Source organism: Oxyura jamaicensis, chromosome 5, assembly GCF_011077185.1.
Source record: "Oxyura jamaicensis isolate SHBP4307 breed ruddy duck chromosome 5, BPBGC_Ojam_1.0, whole genome shotgun sequence".
Taxonomy (NCBI): Eukaryota; Metazoa; Chordata; class Aves; order Anseriformes; family Anatidae; genus Oxyura; species Oxyura jamaicensis.
This window is the reverse complement of record NC_048897.1, coordinates 42,296,390-42,313,325: the sequence shown is the minus strand read 5'-3', so window position 1 is coordinate 42,313,325 and position 16,936 is coordinate 42,296,390. Positions and strand designations below refer to the sequence as shown.

The 16,936-nt window shown below is 47.3% G+C and overlaps 1 protein-coding gene across 1 annotated transcript in view; it reads right to left on the bottom strand.

Annotated features, from left to right (window-relative positions):
• The window catches only part of EVL (Enah/Vasp-like), a 141,946-nt gene extending 125,065 nt beyond the window's left edge, over positions 1–16,881 (bottom strand). Inside the window, 1 exon segment of the mRNA XM_035328304.1 lies at positions 16,611–16,881. Coding sequence (XP_035184195.1) covers positions 16,611–16,615 — 5 coding nt within the window. The 5' untranslated portion in view covers positions 16,616–16,881.
• Between the last annotated feature and the right edge of the window lie 55 nt (positions 16,882–16,936).

Genomic DNA, 16,936 nt, shown 5'->3' with positions numbered 1-16,936 from the left:
ATCAAAACACAGCCCTGTCTGCCTTACCCTAAGGCTTAGGGAAGGCACAGTGCAGAGAAATGGATTCTTACTGATTTCCTCATCAGCCCCTGGGGATAACACCAAGTGACAGCCTGCAATCCAACAGAACTGAGCCAGTCCGGACGAGAACTAAAAGTTGCATATGGATTATTAAATTATTATCAGTCACTGCAACAGTGCCTGAAATATCGAGTCCAGTTTAGGACTGTGTGGTGCTGATTGCTATATGAAGCCCAAAGTGGAAAAGGTCCTTAGCAGTTTAAATACACATGACAGACAGCAGAAGACAAGTTTATTTGAGATAAATGTCAAATTAGTAAAACAACAAATATGGTCATACCACCAAACATCCCCAAAAAAACTAAAATTCAGCCTGTACAGACTGCAAATATTGCTTGATACGACTAAGACTTGGGTATTCCTGTCTGAGGCTCTGCCTGCTTATGAAGAATGATTTCAAACCATGCAAAATCTCTTCCAAGGAAAGTTATAGGGCTGCAGGAATTTGAAGAGAAAGGCAGTAATGTATTATTTACACCTAGATAAACAATTATCAACCATGGCTTTTTCAATACAGCAGAGATTAATTTGAATCATATTGCACACAGAAGTCGCCTCAGCAATTACAAGTTATGCTACCTCAATATTCACCTGACAGCCACAGCATCTTACTCCTGCTACGCCTTTGCTGATTAGTATTTCAGGCCGTATAAACACCAAGCAGACGATATAGAGGACTCTTTCAGAGCAAATAAAAGGAGCTACAGACTTCCATTTGGAAACATCCTTCAAACCAACTTTAATTAGTTAATTTGACTTTTTTCCAAGTTTTGAAGGATTAAATGCAAAAAGAGAGGAGTGGGAGGTAGAAACTAGACCTGCATTATCAGCACTACCAAACGAAATGCTAAGGGATATGAAAACAGTATCTGAATAAAGTGCGGTCGTGCAGGTTCATGAAAGCATGTATTGACAATAAACCGTTCGGACACTGATGTGTAGTGCGTACAGCATATATAAACGAACAAGGAATTGTGTACTTTAGACACTAATACAAATAAAGGTATTCACATACCACATACCACACTGACTTCTTGTTATTCTCAAGGAAGCAAATGAACCAGATCTTAAAATCATTTAAATTACATACTGGCATGTTTGCAGTCAAAAGTATTAACTATGAAGTAAGCAACTGCCCACCCACAGATGAGCACATTAATGCCTACTGAATTTGGGACCCATTTCCAAGCACACTGGCAGGCCAGAAGTTATACTTGCATGGAAAATACCAGAGTTTACTTGACATCTTCTCTGGTAAACATTCAAAGAGTACAGCTATTAACAACTGAGCCTTCTCATATCTCTGCACTCTCCATTTCAATGGTAGGATGCAGAGTGGAGAAAAACCAAGGCTAACTTTTATACTTTTGCTTCTATCCACCCAAAATAACCACACTTCTGTCAAGAAGACCCCATGAGTACAATGAATCTGTTGAGCATGCTCTTTCTACCACAAGATCACAATGCCAAGGTCTTAGGAGCTGCTAGCTTGTGGAGATTTTGCACAGACACAGTAAGAATGCTCAGATGTGATCATGACCCAGCATTTCAGCCTGGGCACGTATGGATTATCCACAATGAGGCATTGATAGTAGAGAATTCGTTAAAATTTAGCTGTGTTGCTCTCACATTAATACCTATATTGCTTCTGTTTCCATAACAAAATACTGATGCACTAAAGCTGTACTTGATAGAAGTGAGCCTGCATGTTCAGAGCAGGCCAAAAAAAATACAAGAACAAATTTTTCTTGCTCTACTAGCTGATGTTAGAATAAACATACGAAGGAATTATTCATTATATGCTGGGGAATCCTTTGTTCAGGAACAGCTTCTGACAGCAGCAGCAGATTTAAGCCGTGGCAACTTCAGAGTACTATTTGCTCACTCCTATGAGCACACACAAAAGTTGTGATTGCTCCAAGGCTTCAGGATAGCCTAGCACCCCGGAGCAGTTTCACACGTGAGCCCATACTACTGGGATGTGCTAGCAGTGGGATTCCCCTAGAGCTCAGCTTCTGCCCAGGGAAAGGTGAGGACATGGCACTGGGCAGGTTCTGGCCTACTCTGTACCAAGGCTTGGCTTCAGTAAGGCTTCTGGCAGCACCTCCCATCACATGCTCACAAAGTCATTGATGTCCATAAAAACTTGATGGGGGAGCAAAGACAGAGTCGGACTCTTTGCAGAAGTGCCTTGTAACATGACATGAGGCAATGGGCACAGGTTGAACTATGGGAAATACAACTCAACATAAAGCTTTTCTACCCTGAGAGTGGTCAAACACTGGAGCACATTGCCCAGAGAGGCTGCGGCATCTCCATTCTTGGAGATATTTAGTATTCAACAGGACAAGGTCCAGGGCTACCTGCTCTAGGTGGCCCTGCTCTGGGCAGGGGGTTGGACCAGATTGTCTCCAGAGGTCCCTTCCAACCTCTGTGACCAGCTGTGACTCTGTGAGCAGGAATGTCCCTTCCCATGGGCACTGCACAGTTTGCTCCCAAAGTGTGCCTGGCTGCTACAGCAGCTGCTGTGCAAGGAACATCAGGTCATCCCCACAACTTCTCCTCACCTCACATGAAGTTCACTTACTTACAACATACGCTCCCTAACGTATACATAGTAGAGAAAGATTCAATACAGCCTTTACCAAAAACCAGGGTATATATCTGGCTTTTGAGCCAGATATAGCAAGGAGATACCTTGTATGACATTCCAGCCACGCAAGCGAAACCATTGCTGCCCAGCGGCCCAAGCCAGTACGGCCCAGCCAGAAGAACCCAGGAGAGCTGGGGAGGTCACGCACAGCTCCTGCCCGGCCGGCTGTAACTGCACGGCTTACCACTTCTCAACTGAATGGTCCCATTTTTTGCCCTGTCTTTAAAAAACACTGTCGTAGGCTGTACAACTGCGATTAACTACCACTGGAAGCACCAGTAGCGTTTTTACAGCCAAGGAGCACTAGTACAGCTTGCTCTATGCTAGCATGAGCCAGGCTTAGCACTGCACCCATTGCCTCCCACCCATGCTGACCGGGCCGTTTCCATCGCTCAGACCTGACTGGCAGGCAAGCCACACAGATCTCATCTCACAGCCAGGTTGCAACCTTGGGAAAAGCAACGGGATACACTTTTGTTCACCTCAACACTACACAAAGAAGGCATACAGGAACAGGAAAGGACAGGAGAAGAAATCTCCTGTCTTGGAGATACGGAAATTTCATACCATTTGTAGGTGTAAAATCCCAAGGATAAGTAGTAGTCCCACAACCAGACTGTGCTGATCCCACCCTCTGTCCTTTGACTGCTCAGACCCTTCAAATACTATTATTATTGATGCTCGAGGGTACCGTTGTCATGACAGATCCCCGTGGATCACTGTGCCCCAGGTCTCCAACATGAGCACGCCCTTGTGGTTCTCTTCCCTCAGCACTTCACTAAGTTGCATGGCTTAAGTTTCTGCAATATTTCTACATTCCATTTTCATATAGACAAGGATGCAGTAACAGGCAGTGATTTTTAGCTCATAATCATAACTTTGTTCTCTAATCCCTCTTTCTCTTTCAACTATCTTTTCAGAAACCGTTTCAAAATGCTGCAATAAAAATTTTCTGTCTCTTCTCTCATTCTCCCCACATAACTATGTCTAAAATGCTTCTATCTCTGATGCCTTCCCTTCCGTTTATTTTTTATCTCTATATTGTAGGCTCTTTTATCCCACTATGGTTCCCAATGAGTTACTAACATAAAGGAAATATTCCCAAGAAGTGGGAGGAAAAAAAAAAAAAAAAAAGGGTGATGGCAGGCCAAGTCATTTCTAAACAACCCCACATGTATGTAAACCAAAAGGTAGCTCTCAACAAATAAGTAATGGAAAAAAAATGGGTATATAGAAGTAACTGTAATAAAAGCATATGTGAGATTCTGCTCAGGAATTCTGAAGTATCTTGAGTTTTTCTACGTCTACCTTTGAAATCTTGCTTTCTCTACACTGGACCAGAGAGAGGTCCAAAGGGGTCTTTGGTCTCTTTTGACCACCACACTGGGTTCTCCTCCAGCAAATATTCCTGGGGAGAAAAAGAGGCATGCAACACTTGCAAGTTATCACTGCACAAACACAGGAGATTCCTCGCTGGAGAACCGTATAAAGGAAACTGTCACGGAGCCAAAATATTCTCCTGTGACAGCCAAGCTTCTTGCAACTTCCCAAATAAGGCCCTGACTTTAAAGAGCATGTCTTTTCAAAGCCTCATTGATTTTCATCGCCTCATGAAGAAGCACATTGTTTATGTGTCTGGACGTGCTGATATTCAAACAGGATGAGATGGGCATAATTCAGTGGTTTCAAAGCCTGCTTTCCAGACAGAATGAACCAAATAATCACGGGAAGTTTCAAGAGACTAACAGCATCCCTTTGGCCACTATTTTGGAGTCGTTCCCTGACCAAGTTGAAACTGGAAGGTGTGAAGAGGCTAACAGGGACAGCCAGCATTTCCCAGTACTCTGGGGAGAGATTTCAAGGGAATTTTGAAGCATGGTAATGTATTCCTTCCAGCCCCCCATAGTCCAGAGACTTTGGCATCAAAATTAGGGTTTGTGTTAATGTTCAGGCCTGGTTTTGGGTCATTTCTCTATTTTTGAAATATTAGTTTACTCATCTTCAGATAACAATAAAATAATAATAATAATAGCTAGGAATTAGATTAACTTTGCTATATCTAGATCACATTTAAAAAAAAAAAATTTCTCCTGAAGCCACTTCAATAGTTTAGTTTGGCAAGCTGTCGACAATAATCTGTTACTTCAGTTCTGCTGCTTCTTTTACACTTGGAGCACAGCACTGTGAAATCAGAAGTCGTCTGGATGAAGCCAAAAACTTCTGAAAACAAAGCAGGTCCTTAAAAACACCCTCCACAGAAACTTGCAGGTCTCAGCCATTCCAGTTATCCTATCTTTGCAATTACAGCACGTACATTCCTATAATGATCATACTGCAAAAAATATAATCACAGAACTTAAAAGCCATGAATGGAAAAGGAAGAAAAGCATTAAGAAAGTGGGCCAGGAGAGCCTGAGTATACTGAAAGCACAAGCTACTTAGGTGATGGCTATTCGGTAAATACATGCCATAGCACTACATAGGCACAAAGAAAAGAAGTGAGAGGAAAAGAGTTCAAGCCAAAGTAATACGTGATAGCTGTAGCTAAACGCTGAGCAATCCAAACTCAGTGATACCTGATTTTAAGCAATGCCAGCAAAACTCATGACTTCTGGTCCACGTGCGATGTAACACAACTGGGAGTGAAATTCCCAGGACATGAATTCTGCCCACAGCAGGCAGCCTCACGCAGGGAGGGCTGACCTGAGGCAGCAGACGAAACAAGTCCCCACCCTCTTCACTTTGATCACACAATCACACCCTGCCTTTACCCTGTGGAGCACCATGCCGCCACATAACAGGTCAGAAGCTGGATAACCCAACAGAATACTGATGGATTTTCTTTGGATTGATTAACATATTAACAAGACACCCCACAAACAAATTATCGTGAAGTCCCACATAAGGAGTGTGGTGGGAATGTCCTTCTAGAGCTATGGAGAAGCAACCCGCAATTCCACCGGTTCAGCCATAACTAATACACTGTCCTGTAGGGTTTATTTACATGAGAAAACTCCAGAACGTTAATGTGAATTAACATTCCTGAATGAATCAAACCACATTAGATCCCTGCAGACACACTCGTTATTAATTAAATCAACCCTATTTCATATTTAGTATAATTTACTTTGATGCGAATTAAACTTAATCAAATTAAGGTCACGCGAACGCTGAATCTGAGAACATATACAATTGTTTAATTTAGTTTACCTAATTTACTTTACGTTCACATTTTAGGTGATTTGGATTAATTTTCCTTCATGCCTTTCTGCAGAGAGCTTTAGAATAGAAAGAGACAGCAGAGAATAGATGAGATGCTGGGAAGCTCCCCCCTGAACCTACAGTTTTGAGATGTCAAACTCATTCCCCAGGAAAGGGGTACCTGAGGTTACGTAGCCTGCTGGGGACACGCTGGAAGGACTACTGCAAGGTCACTCCGTGCGATGGCTTCTCTGTCTTCCCACCTTCGCTAACACTCTCCTGGAGACCAGAGGCTGGAAAGTGAGAGTCAGACCCTGCAAGATGTCACCCCTCAATCCTGCTGCATTTGCAGTAGCTGAACAGATGTTAACAGGCCATTAGCAGCGCATGTCCTGAAGGAACCTGAGGCAACCCCCAAGGAAGCCGAGGCATTTGATGTGTTTATCTTTTAAAGAACAGGTCACTAAAATATTTCCAATGTTTCCCACGTTGTTTTTAATAAAATAACAAAAAATTATAACAGCCAACTTATTTTGGCAGATGTGTTAAAGTCACTTGTCATATTAACTCACCGTTGTAAGGTCTTATTCTGATTACCCTGCTCCAACACTTACAAAGTCACCCCCGAGTCTTCCACCAAACTCCCTTCATGTTCCTGTTACGTGACTGCTTTTTACCACAGAAGATGTTTCTGTGTACAGAGATGTGTACACAAATGCACTGTCATATCTAGGGCACCCGGCATCTATTATTTTCTGTGATGCAGGTACCATCTGAGAAGCCGAACCTCAGTTCAGGACTATCACATTGACACGCGTGTTGGGGAATCAGAGATGGAAATTGATATTAGGTTATAATCCTGCTACATTCAAATAGCAGACTAGGACTTCAGCAAGATCAGGCTTAACCACTGCCTCTAATACCCAGGCATACCTCTAAAACGTTTGCTCGGGAAACCTTCAGCTGCACCCTTTGTTTTGCAGTGTCCAGCCAGAGTTATCATCCTCAGGGGTCACAAAAGGTGTCCAAAATTCCGAAGCAAAAGAATGACGAACAGACCCCGATGGCAATAGCAGGTGACAGCTGGCAGCAGCGTGAAACTAAGTGTGCAGTGATGAGATCAGAGACTGGAGACCGGTGTCAAGAAGAAGAGGCTATAGAAAGCACTCCTGAGTAGGGAAGAAGCACTGTTGTTTTAGCCTTTTGCCATGGAAATCCTTAGCAAGCTGCTGGGCTGATCTGACCATGCAGTGACTTCAATTTAAGCTCCTGTGAGCATGAAGTCAGCACTGAGACAAGGGTGGATGCAGACGCATTTCTGCTGGGGCTGCCTGGACAAGCTCCCACCTCCACCGCTGCCTTCCCTCCGCTCCCCCAGCACAGCTTGTGTGATGCTGACAAACGTTTATGCAGCTGCACGGTGGTCCTGACCTGGGGACAGGTCCCACTGAAAATAACACAGCTCTTCTTTGAGACTGGGAGCATTGGCTAAGCTGGACCCACTTCAGTACTGACACCGGAGCTCCAGCCACACTCAGGACAGCAGTGACACAGAAATGTGTGATGCAGGAATGGCATTCACCCTGAGACATGCCCTCATGTGCATTTACTGCTTTTTCAAACTTGTTTCCATCTTCCCTGGTTTGCTGTCCATCTTGTTTTCCCCTTTGCTATTCCTGCAGCACTCTCATATTCAATGCCATGAAATTTTAAAATAGTGCGCTGGCTCAGGTTTTTTCAGATTGCAGAGGGTTGCAGTCACGCCATTCTGGCACTGTTTCTGTTTAGCAAGTCAGGACAGAGGGTACAAGGAGGCCCTTGCAGCTCATCCTTGGGCAACACTGTGTAGATGACAAAGCAAAGGAGCACTCCCCGGGGCCGACACAACAGGGAGCCCTCATTGCACAGACACGCTTCTCAGTTACCCTAAATGCAGGCTGCACCACTGAAGTAGCTCTCACCATCTTTCCATTCACTCCTCATCTCTGTTTTTGTACTTGAACCCCCAAAAGCCTCATCATGAGGACTCCACCATCCCAGGCCTTGCTGCTGCTTCTCATTAAACATTAAACCCATGCCACGTCCCACCCCCCAGTCTCCTCTGCTCTTTCCTCTTTCCACCCTGAGGTGCTTCCTATCCCCCTTCTTTTCCCCCCCCCCCCCCCCCCCCTTTTTTTTAAAAAAATACCAAAGAAGATTCTTATTCTCCTGTTTGTAGGTGTTAGAAGCCAGGATTTCCAGACACAGGACAGGAATAGGGTAGCTTTTTGTTCCATTTCCAAAACCACAAAATTTCCCCTGACTGGCTTTGCCTTCAGCTGAAGAAGCCAGCCTTCACTGCTCCACCAGCCCCAGTCCTGTCAATTTGCGCGCACGTACTTGGATTTATCACGGTCAGTGGCCTTACCACAACGGTCAGTCGGTTCACAAACATCAAGGATGCTGCTGCCAGTAATAGCGTCAGGAAGGCGTGCAAGTCTTTTCAAGACCAGCATCTCGATGCCACAGCTCCAGCTGCTGTCCCCCTGCCTGCGGTGCGCAAGGGGCCGGGGGCAGCCCCTGGGATGGGATGGGGCTGCCTGCAGACGGAGCCAGGCACGGCCCCGGGCTGCACGCAGGGATCACAGCAGCAATCTGGTGGTGCTTGCAGGTGGTTCACAGGCTGTAAACTGGTGTCTGAGAGCTCAGTGCCAGTTAAAACAAATAGACACCAAGCCAAGAGCCAGCAGGTCTGGCTTCGGGAAGCTCCTTCCTCTGGCTGCCCCGCTCATTACACGCATTGCTGAATTGAGGCCACTGCCTCCACCCTGCTCTGAATCCGCCGGGCTGCAGGCAGGGCCCATAGGGCAGGACGCTGCCCTGCCACAGCCCCGTGCTGCCTCTTCAACAGAAACTCACGTTTCCAGCTGCACTTGGGGAAAAAAACTGCAACGTAGTCTGTTCGACAGCCTTTTGTCCCCAGACAGATACAGTCGATCAGATCCACTGAATTGCACGCTGTGCTTTCCCAGTTCCCTCCAGTTACGCTGTAAATGGAAAACCCTCCATGCTAAAAATGGCAAGATCCTGTTCTTCCACCACTGCCGCTCTGGGTAGGGAGGATCCATCCTAACAGCGGGCTGCTGCTGGTGGAGGCCCAACACTGCGCTGCGAGTGACGGATCACGGTGGCGGCAGCTGACGGGGCAGCGCTGCAGTTCGCCACTGTAACCGCAAACGCCGGGCGAGCTGAAGCTACAGGGAAGGACACAACTCTGCTGCGTTTATTCACAGGTGGTCCCTAACAGCAGAGAAGCCAAACAACCAACAGGGACAGTTAAAAAGACATTTTACGAAGCACACAGGTAAAATAAATATATAAACTCATGCTCTTTCTCTTTCATTGATCTGATTAGTCAAAGAAATTAAGTGCCTGGGAACCGCAAGGCTGCTACACCGGGATGACTCAAACCCTTGCTTCGTAATGTTACTGCTGTGGGATCCAAAATTGACTAAGATTTACCTAGACGATGTATTTTAGAAAGATTAGCATGCAAATGTATTGCAGCACTCAACACTAATTCATGATAAAGTCAGAATATTAAAGTTACCTCATTATGTCAGAAATATGCTAGCCCAGTATTTCGCTCACTTTAAATTACAAATCCTTTTCAAGAAGGAATTCACAGATTATCTCAAATCCTAGCACTGTTTGGCAGGTGGGAATGAGAGTGACAGGCACAACAGAGTCGTTTAATAAAATAAGGATTTTAGTATTAAAAACATTTTAACTGGGTAATGACAACAGTAAAGAGCTAATGGGCAGAAATACATACGTACAAACTGCAGGAAAACATGTACATATGTGGATGATTTCAACTTCCTTGTTTTCTATTTTAAAGGATTTTGCAGGCATTTTTTGAACTCTTTTGATGTCATTTGGACCACAAACCACAAGTTGAGTAATGCCGGTCTATTCAGTGCTGAAGTCATATCCCTGCTCATCCAACACACATGTAAGCAGGCTTATTTCCAGTTCCAGCTTTTTCACTTGTATTTATTTAAGCTAACCTTTTATCATAAGCATTCAACAGTCCTGGTTGCGCTTAGTTCTTCTCGCTGCTGCGCGCGGGGAAGCGCATGCAGACACACACATCACTGCAGCCAACAGCCTGGTCTGCGCATGGCTACGGGGAAACAAGGATACAGCATGCAATTAAAGGGATTATGGTGACCGCGGACCTACTTCTGGCTAATACCATTTCAGTGTATTTTCTAGATCCCCTCGTTACTGAGGGAGTGGCTTACTAACGAGGGATAAAGAGCAGAGGCACAGGAAGGAAGCAATGCTCTTTCTGAGTGGGGAGCAGCAGCGAATGATGGGAAAAGGGGAAAAATGCAAAGAGGAGGAAGGAACAGACAGCAACACGGAGAACACAAGGAACCTTACAGTAATGCTTGGTGATTAGTATACATATTACACTCTTCATCCTCAGAAATGCTTTCTGAATATTGTCACTATTCTAGCAAAGCAACGACTTCAATAGGACCAAGCTTAAGCATATCCTTAAATCCTGTGCTAGACTGAGACCTAGCTGCTTAACCTTCTTAATTCCCCCTCAGGTAAGTATTGCCATCCTGCAGCAGATAAAGAACCGAAGGCACAAAGGTCAAGAGATTCAGCAGCCAAGGAAGCACAGCACACGTGCACCAAGGAGCTCATCGCAGTGACAAGGCCCAGGTCACGACAGCCTCGCTGCAAGGCCAGGCCCCAGCCACCACGGCCTCCCTGCTAGGGCACCCACGGGATCCCACAGCATGCTACAATTCTTAGTATTATATTAAGCTGAGCTGTTCTACACAGATTTTTATTCATATATTTTTTCAGCAAATCACAGCAAAACGTGTCTGTCCTTCTCAGCACCTACGCGAGCTGGAGGAGGAGAGAATACTGCGATCTCAAGCTGCAGGAATGACACCTACTGCCTGAGGAATGAATTGCTCACCTACCCGAGTCCGGCACCCAAAGGAGAGGGGCTTCCAGGGAAACAGGTCACAGAAACACAGCATGGCTGAAGCTGGAAGGGACCTCTGGAGATCACCTCGTCCAACCCCGCTGCCGAAGGTTGTAGAGGGGTGTTGACTTCCCGGTCAATAGCATGGCTAACTGAGGAACAACCTCCCGCCATGAAGTCGGGTGGAGAATGCCTTGATTGGAGTGGGAGCGTGGGCCATTGTTAAAAATGCTCATCCACACTGCTGGCTGGGCTCACGGTTTGGAACGCAAGCACTGGGGAGCCTGGGCAGAATGGTTTGTGGTGGGGAAGAGGAACGGCAGGACTATCATCTTAGTAAATGCTGAATTCTAAGTCATAGTAATAGCAGCCCCTGGAGAAATGATTCCATGAACATTTCTGGTGGCGCCAGGGGACCCTTGCTTCCTACCCTATTCACGTATGGCCTTCATGTGTGGAAGGTGTGAATTACCTTCTGCCTCTGCAGACAAGGACAGAATGACCCCATTCACCCTACCAAACTGCAAATGGCCAAATGGCACAGCTGCGGTGAGAGAAACCAGAGCTCAAAATAAATGCTGTTAACCCTGAACTTGAGACAAACATCAGGCCTTCAGGCTTCCCTCAAGCTGGCAAATGAAAACTTTCTGGCCTCCACATGTCTCTCCCACTCAACAACTGTGAAATACCCAGCAAAGTGCAATGCTTCGCTAGTTGCTGTGATGCTGCAGAATGGCACTTCTGGCAAACTGAAACGTGAAGGAGGTTTCCAGGCTCCGATTTTTGGTAAGGACTTGTCTGGGCTGTCTTCTCTGATTGAAAAATAGATATTCTTAACACTTTTATAACCTTCAAGTCCAGAATCGTTTTAGAAAGACTGTCAATATCACTCTTCACATTTGCCTCAACACAAAAACACAAAGTATCACGGGAAGGAAAGTTGTGTGGTGGTAAGTATTCCAGAAATGAAAAGATGGGAAAAAATAAAAATTGATGGATTTTTGATTTCCCATGGTCACAGCCCAGACTGAAACACACTTTGAGTGCCACTGGGACGTGCACACACACCCATGGGCACGAAGCCGTCCCCAGGAGAACCAGCAGTTGTGCTCGGTGTGCTGGGTGAAGCAGCAGGTGACACCGCTTCCTACAGCTAGAAACATCTCCCAGGTGCTGGCCAACAGCCTGCGCGTACACTTTGCCAGGAGCAAGGTAGGACAGCCCATGCACCACTGCGCACTGCCACAGCTCCCCAGCGACTTCAGCAGAGGTCTGGCCTCTCCTCCTCGTGCTGCGGCTGCACAGCGGGCAGCCTCGCTGCCCAGACGCCCGAGCGCAGCTTTTGGTCACTTCCCCTCATTATAATGAGTCAGATCAAAAAGCAGACGGAGGTGGAAGTCTTGGGGAGCTGCGGATGAAACCTGCCCAAGGGAGATGGAGGGGGTGAGACAGAGCGGTGTGGCACCACTGCCTCCCCTCTGCTCGGCACTCTGGAGAAACTGAAACCAGACACAGGGCTGAGGAAAAGAAAAGGGGGAAAGGATGATGGATGGCAAGTGTTCTGAAATGACCGTGAAAAGCACAGAACACAGATCCTGGAACTCCTCGTCCTCTTGGAGGAACGCCACCAACGTACACCACAGCGGTTTCCACTGCCTATCCACTGCAATGAAGGACAATAGGGGAATGATATGATTTTATTTATTTTTTAATGTAAACAGAAAGCAGATGAGATAACCCTAAGATCTAGATGCAGATTCAGCAAACAAAAGTATCTACACTGGAATTCTTAAATACGGAAAATCCATGGCTCATTCAATTTCTTTTATTTTAATTCTGTAATGATTAGGACTAAGCATTAGTCAGGATTCATTTCACTTTGGCAGCAGCTTTAGAAATCTTTTCTAAAGAGGTTTGATATTGCTCATCTCGCACAGTGCACTGTGATGGATAGCAAGAAAAAAAAAAGAAACCACAAAATTGCTAGCCTGCAAGATTCAGGGAACTATTTGAGCCTAAACTGTATTTGCACTTTTGGAAAGGTTTTGATGCTTCTTTATAGAAAACGTAAATAGTTACAAAGAGAGAAGTGTTGTGCTGTCAAAAGCAAGCACCTAGCTCGGTACAAAGGAACATGCAGACACCTTTAACCATGACACACTTCTAACAGAGCTGTTCTGCATTAGAATGCCTGTTATTTAATAGAGCCTGAGTGATCCAGAACAGCACAGGAGTGAAACGGCACACGAAACCACGACACTAAGTTACAGACACGGGCACCCTCACTTTAAGAGCTATGCTCAGCCTCGGATGCATCATTACAGGAACGGAAGACAAAAGATTTCCAAAAAGAGGGAATGAACAAAAAGATGTCCACAGTTTGTGCCTCATTTTCAAGATGGGAAAGTAAGCTTATCTTTTAAGCATACAGAGTGAGAATAGAAATGATATAACTGGCCTGCCCGCTCACGTTACCTTACAGCAAGGGCATGTTGAAGGCCGGTCGGCATTGCCTGGCTGCAGAAGAACCACGGCCACTGTGTCTGCACAGGCACGGCCACCGTGCTGCACCTCAGCAGAGGTACAGCGCTGCTGACAAAGGGGCTGTCCACAGCCAGAGCCAAAGCACCCCTCCAAAGACCTAGGCAGAGCTACAAATGCAGCTTTCTGCCTGCAGCGTAGCGTCCACGCTTGGGGTCTTGCTGATGAAACGACAGTCACAGGGCTGGGCGTTTTCTCATGGATGGCACAGGTGGAACTGTGCAGCACGGGTTTGGCTTGAAGGGCCACCAACCTCCATGCAAGGCAAGGCGGTGTGACAGCTCAGTCACAGCATGCCTCCAAGCCAAGGCAAAGAGCTGCAGGCAGGAAATGACAGGACAGGATTTCTCAAGTTCCGAGTTTGACAGAATTAAACAAACTGAGTTGCAAACATACTGCTCCAGCTCAGAAATCAATTACCAGCGACAGGGCTAAATGGGACTTCAGAGACGACTTGAGTTTGTTATCCATCTCAGGGGATGCTACGAGTTCCCTACAGGGGACAGCGCATTGGGCTACACGGGCCACTAGTCCAACAAGGTCAGCAACCCCAATTCCGGTGACATTATAAATGGAAACAACACGTTCTCTCTAATTTGTTACGGAGAGAAACACACAGTAAAGAAGACAAAGAAACCTCAGTAACTAACGATGCATACCTATAGCTCCAGTTAGCCCCCAAGCAAATCAAACGCTTTGGCAAACCTCTTGAATTACCTCACGAACTGCTTCGTGAGCAGAAAACGCTGAAGAAAGTGAAATGTTCCACACTTTGTGTTTATTGGATCAAATGTAAAGACTTTGTTTATGTCCAAAACAAAAGGTTTAAAAAGAACAAAGCATATCTGGTTCTTGCTACTAAACCAAGTTCATGTTATGAATGTAGGACTGTAGCACATACAGCAACTTATCAGCATGGCTGAGAGACTGAAGATTTTTTTCAGGCATGCACACAATATGCTATAGCTGTTTCTTACTGTTAGTGAGAGACCACTGGAACACCAATCCCTTATGAACTACATTTCTGACTAACAAATGCAAGGTTACACTTAGGCTGATAGAACATACAAATCTTATTTTCATCTACAGTAATATTCAGTGACATTGTCTCATCTCAAACATGAGACAATTCTGTTACCTGCAAGAATAAGTGAATATCTGCTGTAGAATAACCTCAATATTTATTGTACTACAGCAACATTTTTATATACTAAGAAGTAATAATACCTCTGCACTTTAGCATTTTCTACCCAGGAATCACAAACCACTTTTGAGATAAAATCTCTATTATAATCTGTTTCAGTACTAAGGCCTTTGGTACACCCACTACATACACATTTTATGCCTTTGAATTGAAGACATAAAGAAATTATCAAAATATAAATGGAAATTTTTACTTAAAAATGGCAAGCATCATATAACTGCCACATAGCAATTGTGCAAAGAACGGCACTGCAATTTATTCACCTCAGAATGCAATATAAATAAAACACACGTGGCCACGCAATGTTTTAAGAAGGTTTTTATTAAATGATTTTATAGCCTGCCAGGGCCCTTTGGAATTATATAGCCTAGATTTATTAAATTGTCACTGAAAAGGGTTTTAGGTGATTTGCAGATGTATATTTACTGGCTAGTAGTACCCATAGAGCAAAGACTGCTCAATCAAGGAAACAATCAGAAACAGAAACCTTTAAAAGCAGAAACTCATTTAGAAAGACGGAGCAAGCTCGTACGTTAAGGTACAGAAGTGGTGAGACAGGACTGCTTTACGGGTGACACACTTGCAGACTGCAAGCATCACATGGGCGAGACACGGAGGAGCAGCTACGCCAAGAAGCACCGGCAGCACACATGGCCCAGCTTCAGGCGCTGCCCCCTGCCCAAATGGGCACAGCCCAGCACGAGGGGCCCAGCCCACAGGAGCACCCCTTCCATCCATCCGTCACCATCAGACATGAGGAAACAGGGAAATCACAAAGCCCTTCCTGGGGGCAAGCTGCTTTTTCTTTCCAGAACGCCCTGTGATTCACACCTCCTCTGAAGGGGATTATGGTACTCCAATTCGCAGCCTGTCTTTGGGTCTCCTCTTCCTGCTGCCTCTCCCACCAAAAAGCACAGGCACCAACACGGCGCGGGGCTCCCCGTGTGCCTGCTGGGGGCACGAGGCGTGCTTACCGGTCGCCTACCGGGCAAACAGTCCGATTCCCGGGGAGCAGCTCTGCTGACGGAGGGCAGGGAGCGAGGGGAAACCCGGCTGCCACGTGCTGCGTTTGACGGTCCCTGAGCCCCGTGAGCAGCCCAGGTGAGACACAGGGAGGCACCTCGTGTGTGCACACCGGAGAGGCGCAGGACACCGGTCGCGTGGCACCGCCGCCTGCGTGCTTTTCAGCCCTCCCCAATGACAACATGTTAAAGCAAGAGAAGGAAACCGGCGGTAAGACAAACACGCCCGTAAGCGCACCTCCAAGCCTTCGGCACGCGTGGCAGCGCTGGGAGTAAATGCAGCCGGGAACGCCTTCAGCCGGACCTCCAGGAGCAACGCAGACCTTGCCATTCGGGGATTAGGCACCGCAGGAAGGCGGCTGTTACGTCCATTTCTAACGCTTCCCGAAGCGGTTTTACCTTTCCAAAGATAATAACGCGGTGGAAAGAACCACCGGCGTGAGCTGAATCACAGGCTGCGTTGCTCCGAGATACTGACAGCTCGAGTCAACTCCTGAATTGAGGAGGAAAGAGCGAGGCTTGGGGGAGGACGGACCAAAACAAGCAACGCCTTCCTTCCACAGGGCACCCTTTTCTACTAGGGACAAGCCGGCCTGGGGCCGGGGAAACCTGCGGGCTAGGAGGCTGCCTGCCCGGATGGGGGAGCGGAGCCGGGGGGTCGCCACAGGTCTCGCCCCCGGGGGCTGTGCCGGGGACTCAGGACCCCCCCTGGGGAGCTGCAGCCCGAAGCCGGGACCCCCCGGCTCCCCACCGCCCGCTTACAGCCTTTGTACCCGCCGGGCGGCTCGAGGCAGCGGCAGCCAAAACCACGCCACCGATGTCACCACCCACCCGCACCATCCATCTTACCCCCACACACACACGGCGTGACACCGGCACGGGAGGACCCGCGTGTCCCCGCACACACACACTCACCTCATCTTCCCGGAGGCGGCGGGGGCCGTAGTGGGGTGGGGGTAGGTCCGGGTTTTGGGGTGGGGGGGCCGCCCCACTCGCCCCTTACCCGGGCAGCGCGGCGGCGGCGGGCGGCCCCTCCGCCGGCCCGGCCATGTTGCCGGCTCCCTGCCGGCTGCGCTGCGTGTGTGTGAGCGGGTGTGAGCGGGCGTGTGTGGGTGTGAGTGCGGGGGGGGCGCGTGTGGGCAGGACAAAGCGGCGCCGCCGCCTCCCGCCCCGCTCCGCACCCACGCGCGGTGGGGCCGCCCCGCCCCGCGCAGCCTCCGCGGGGGGGGGCCCGGCCTGGT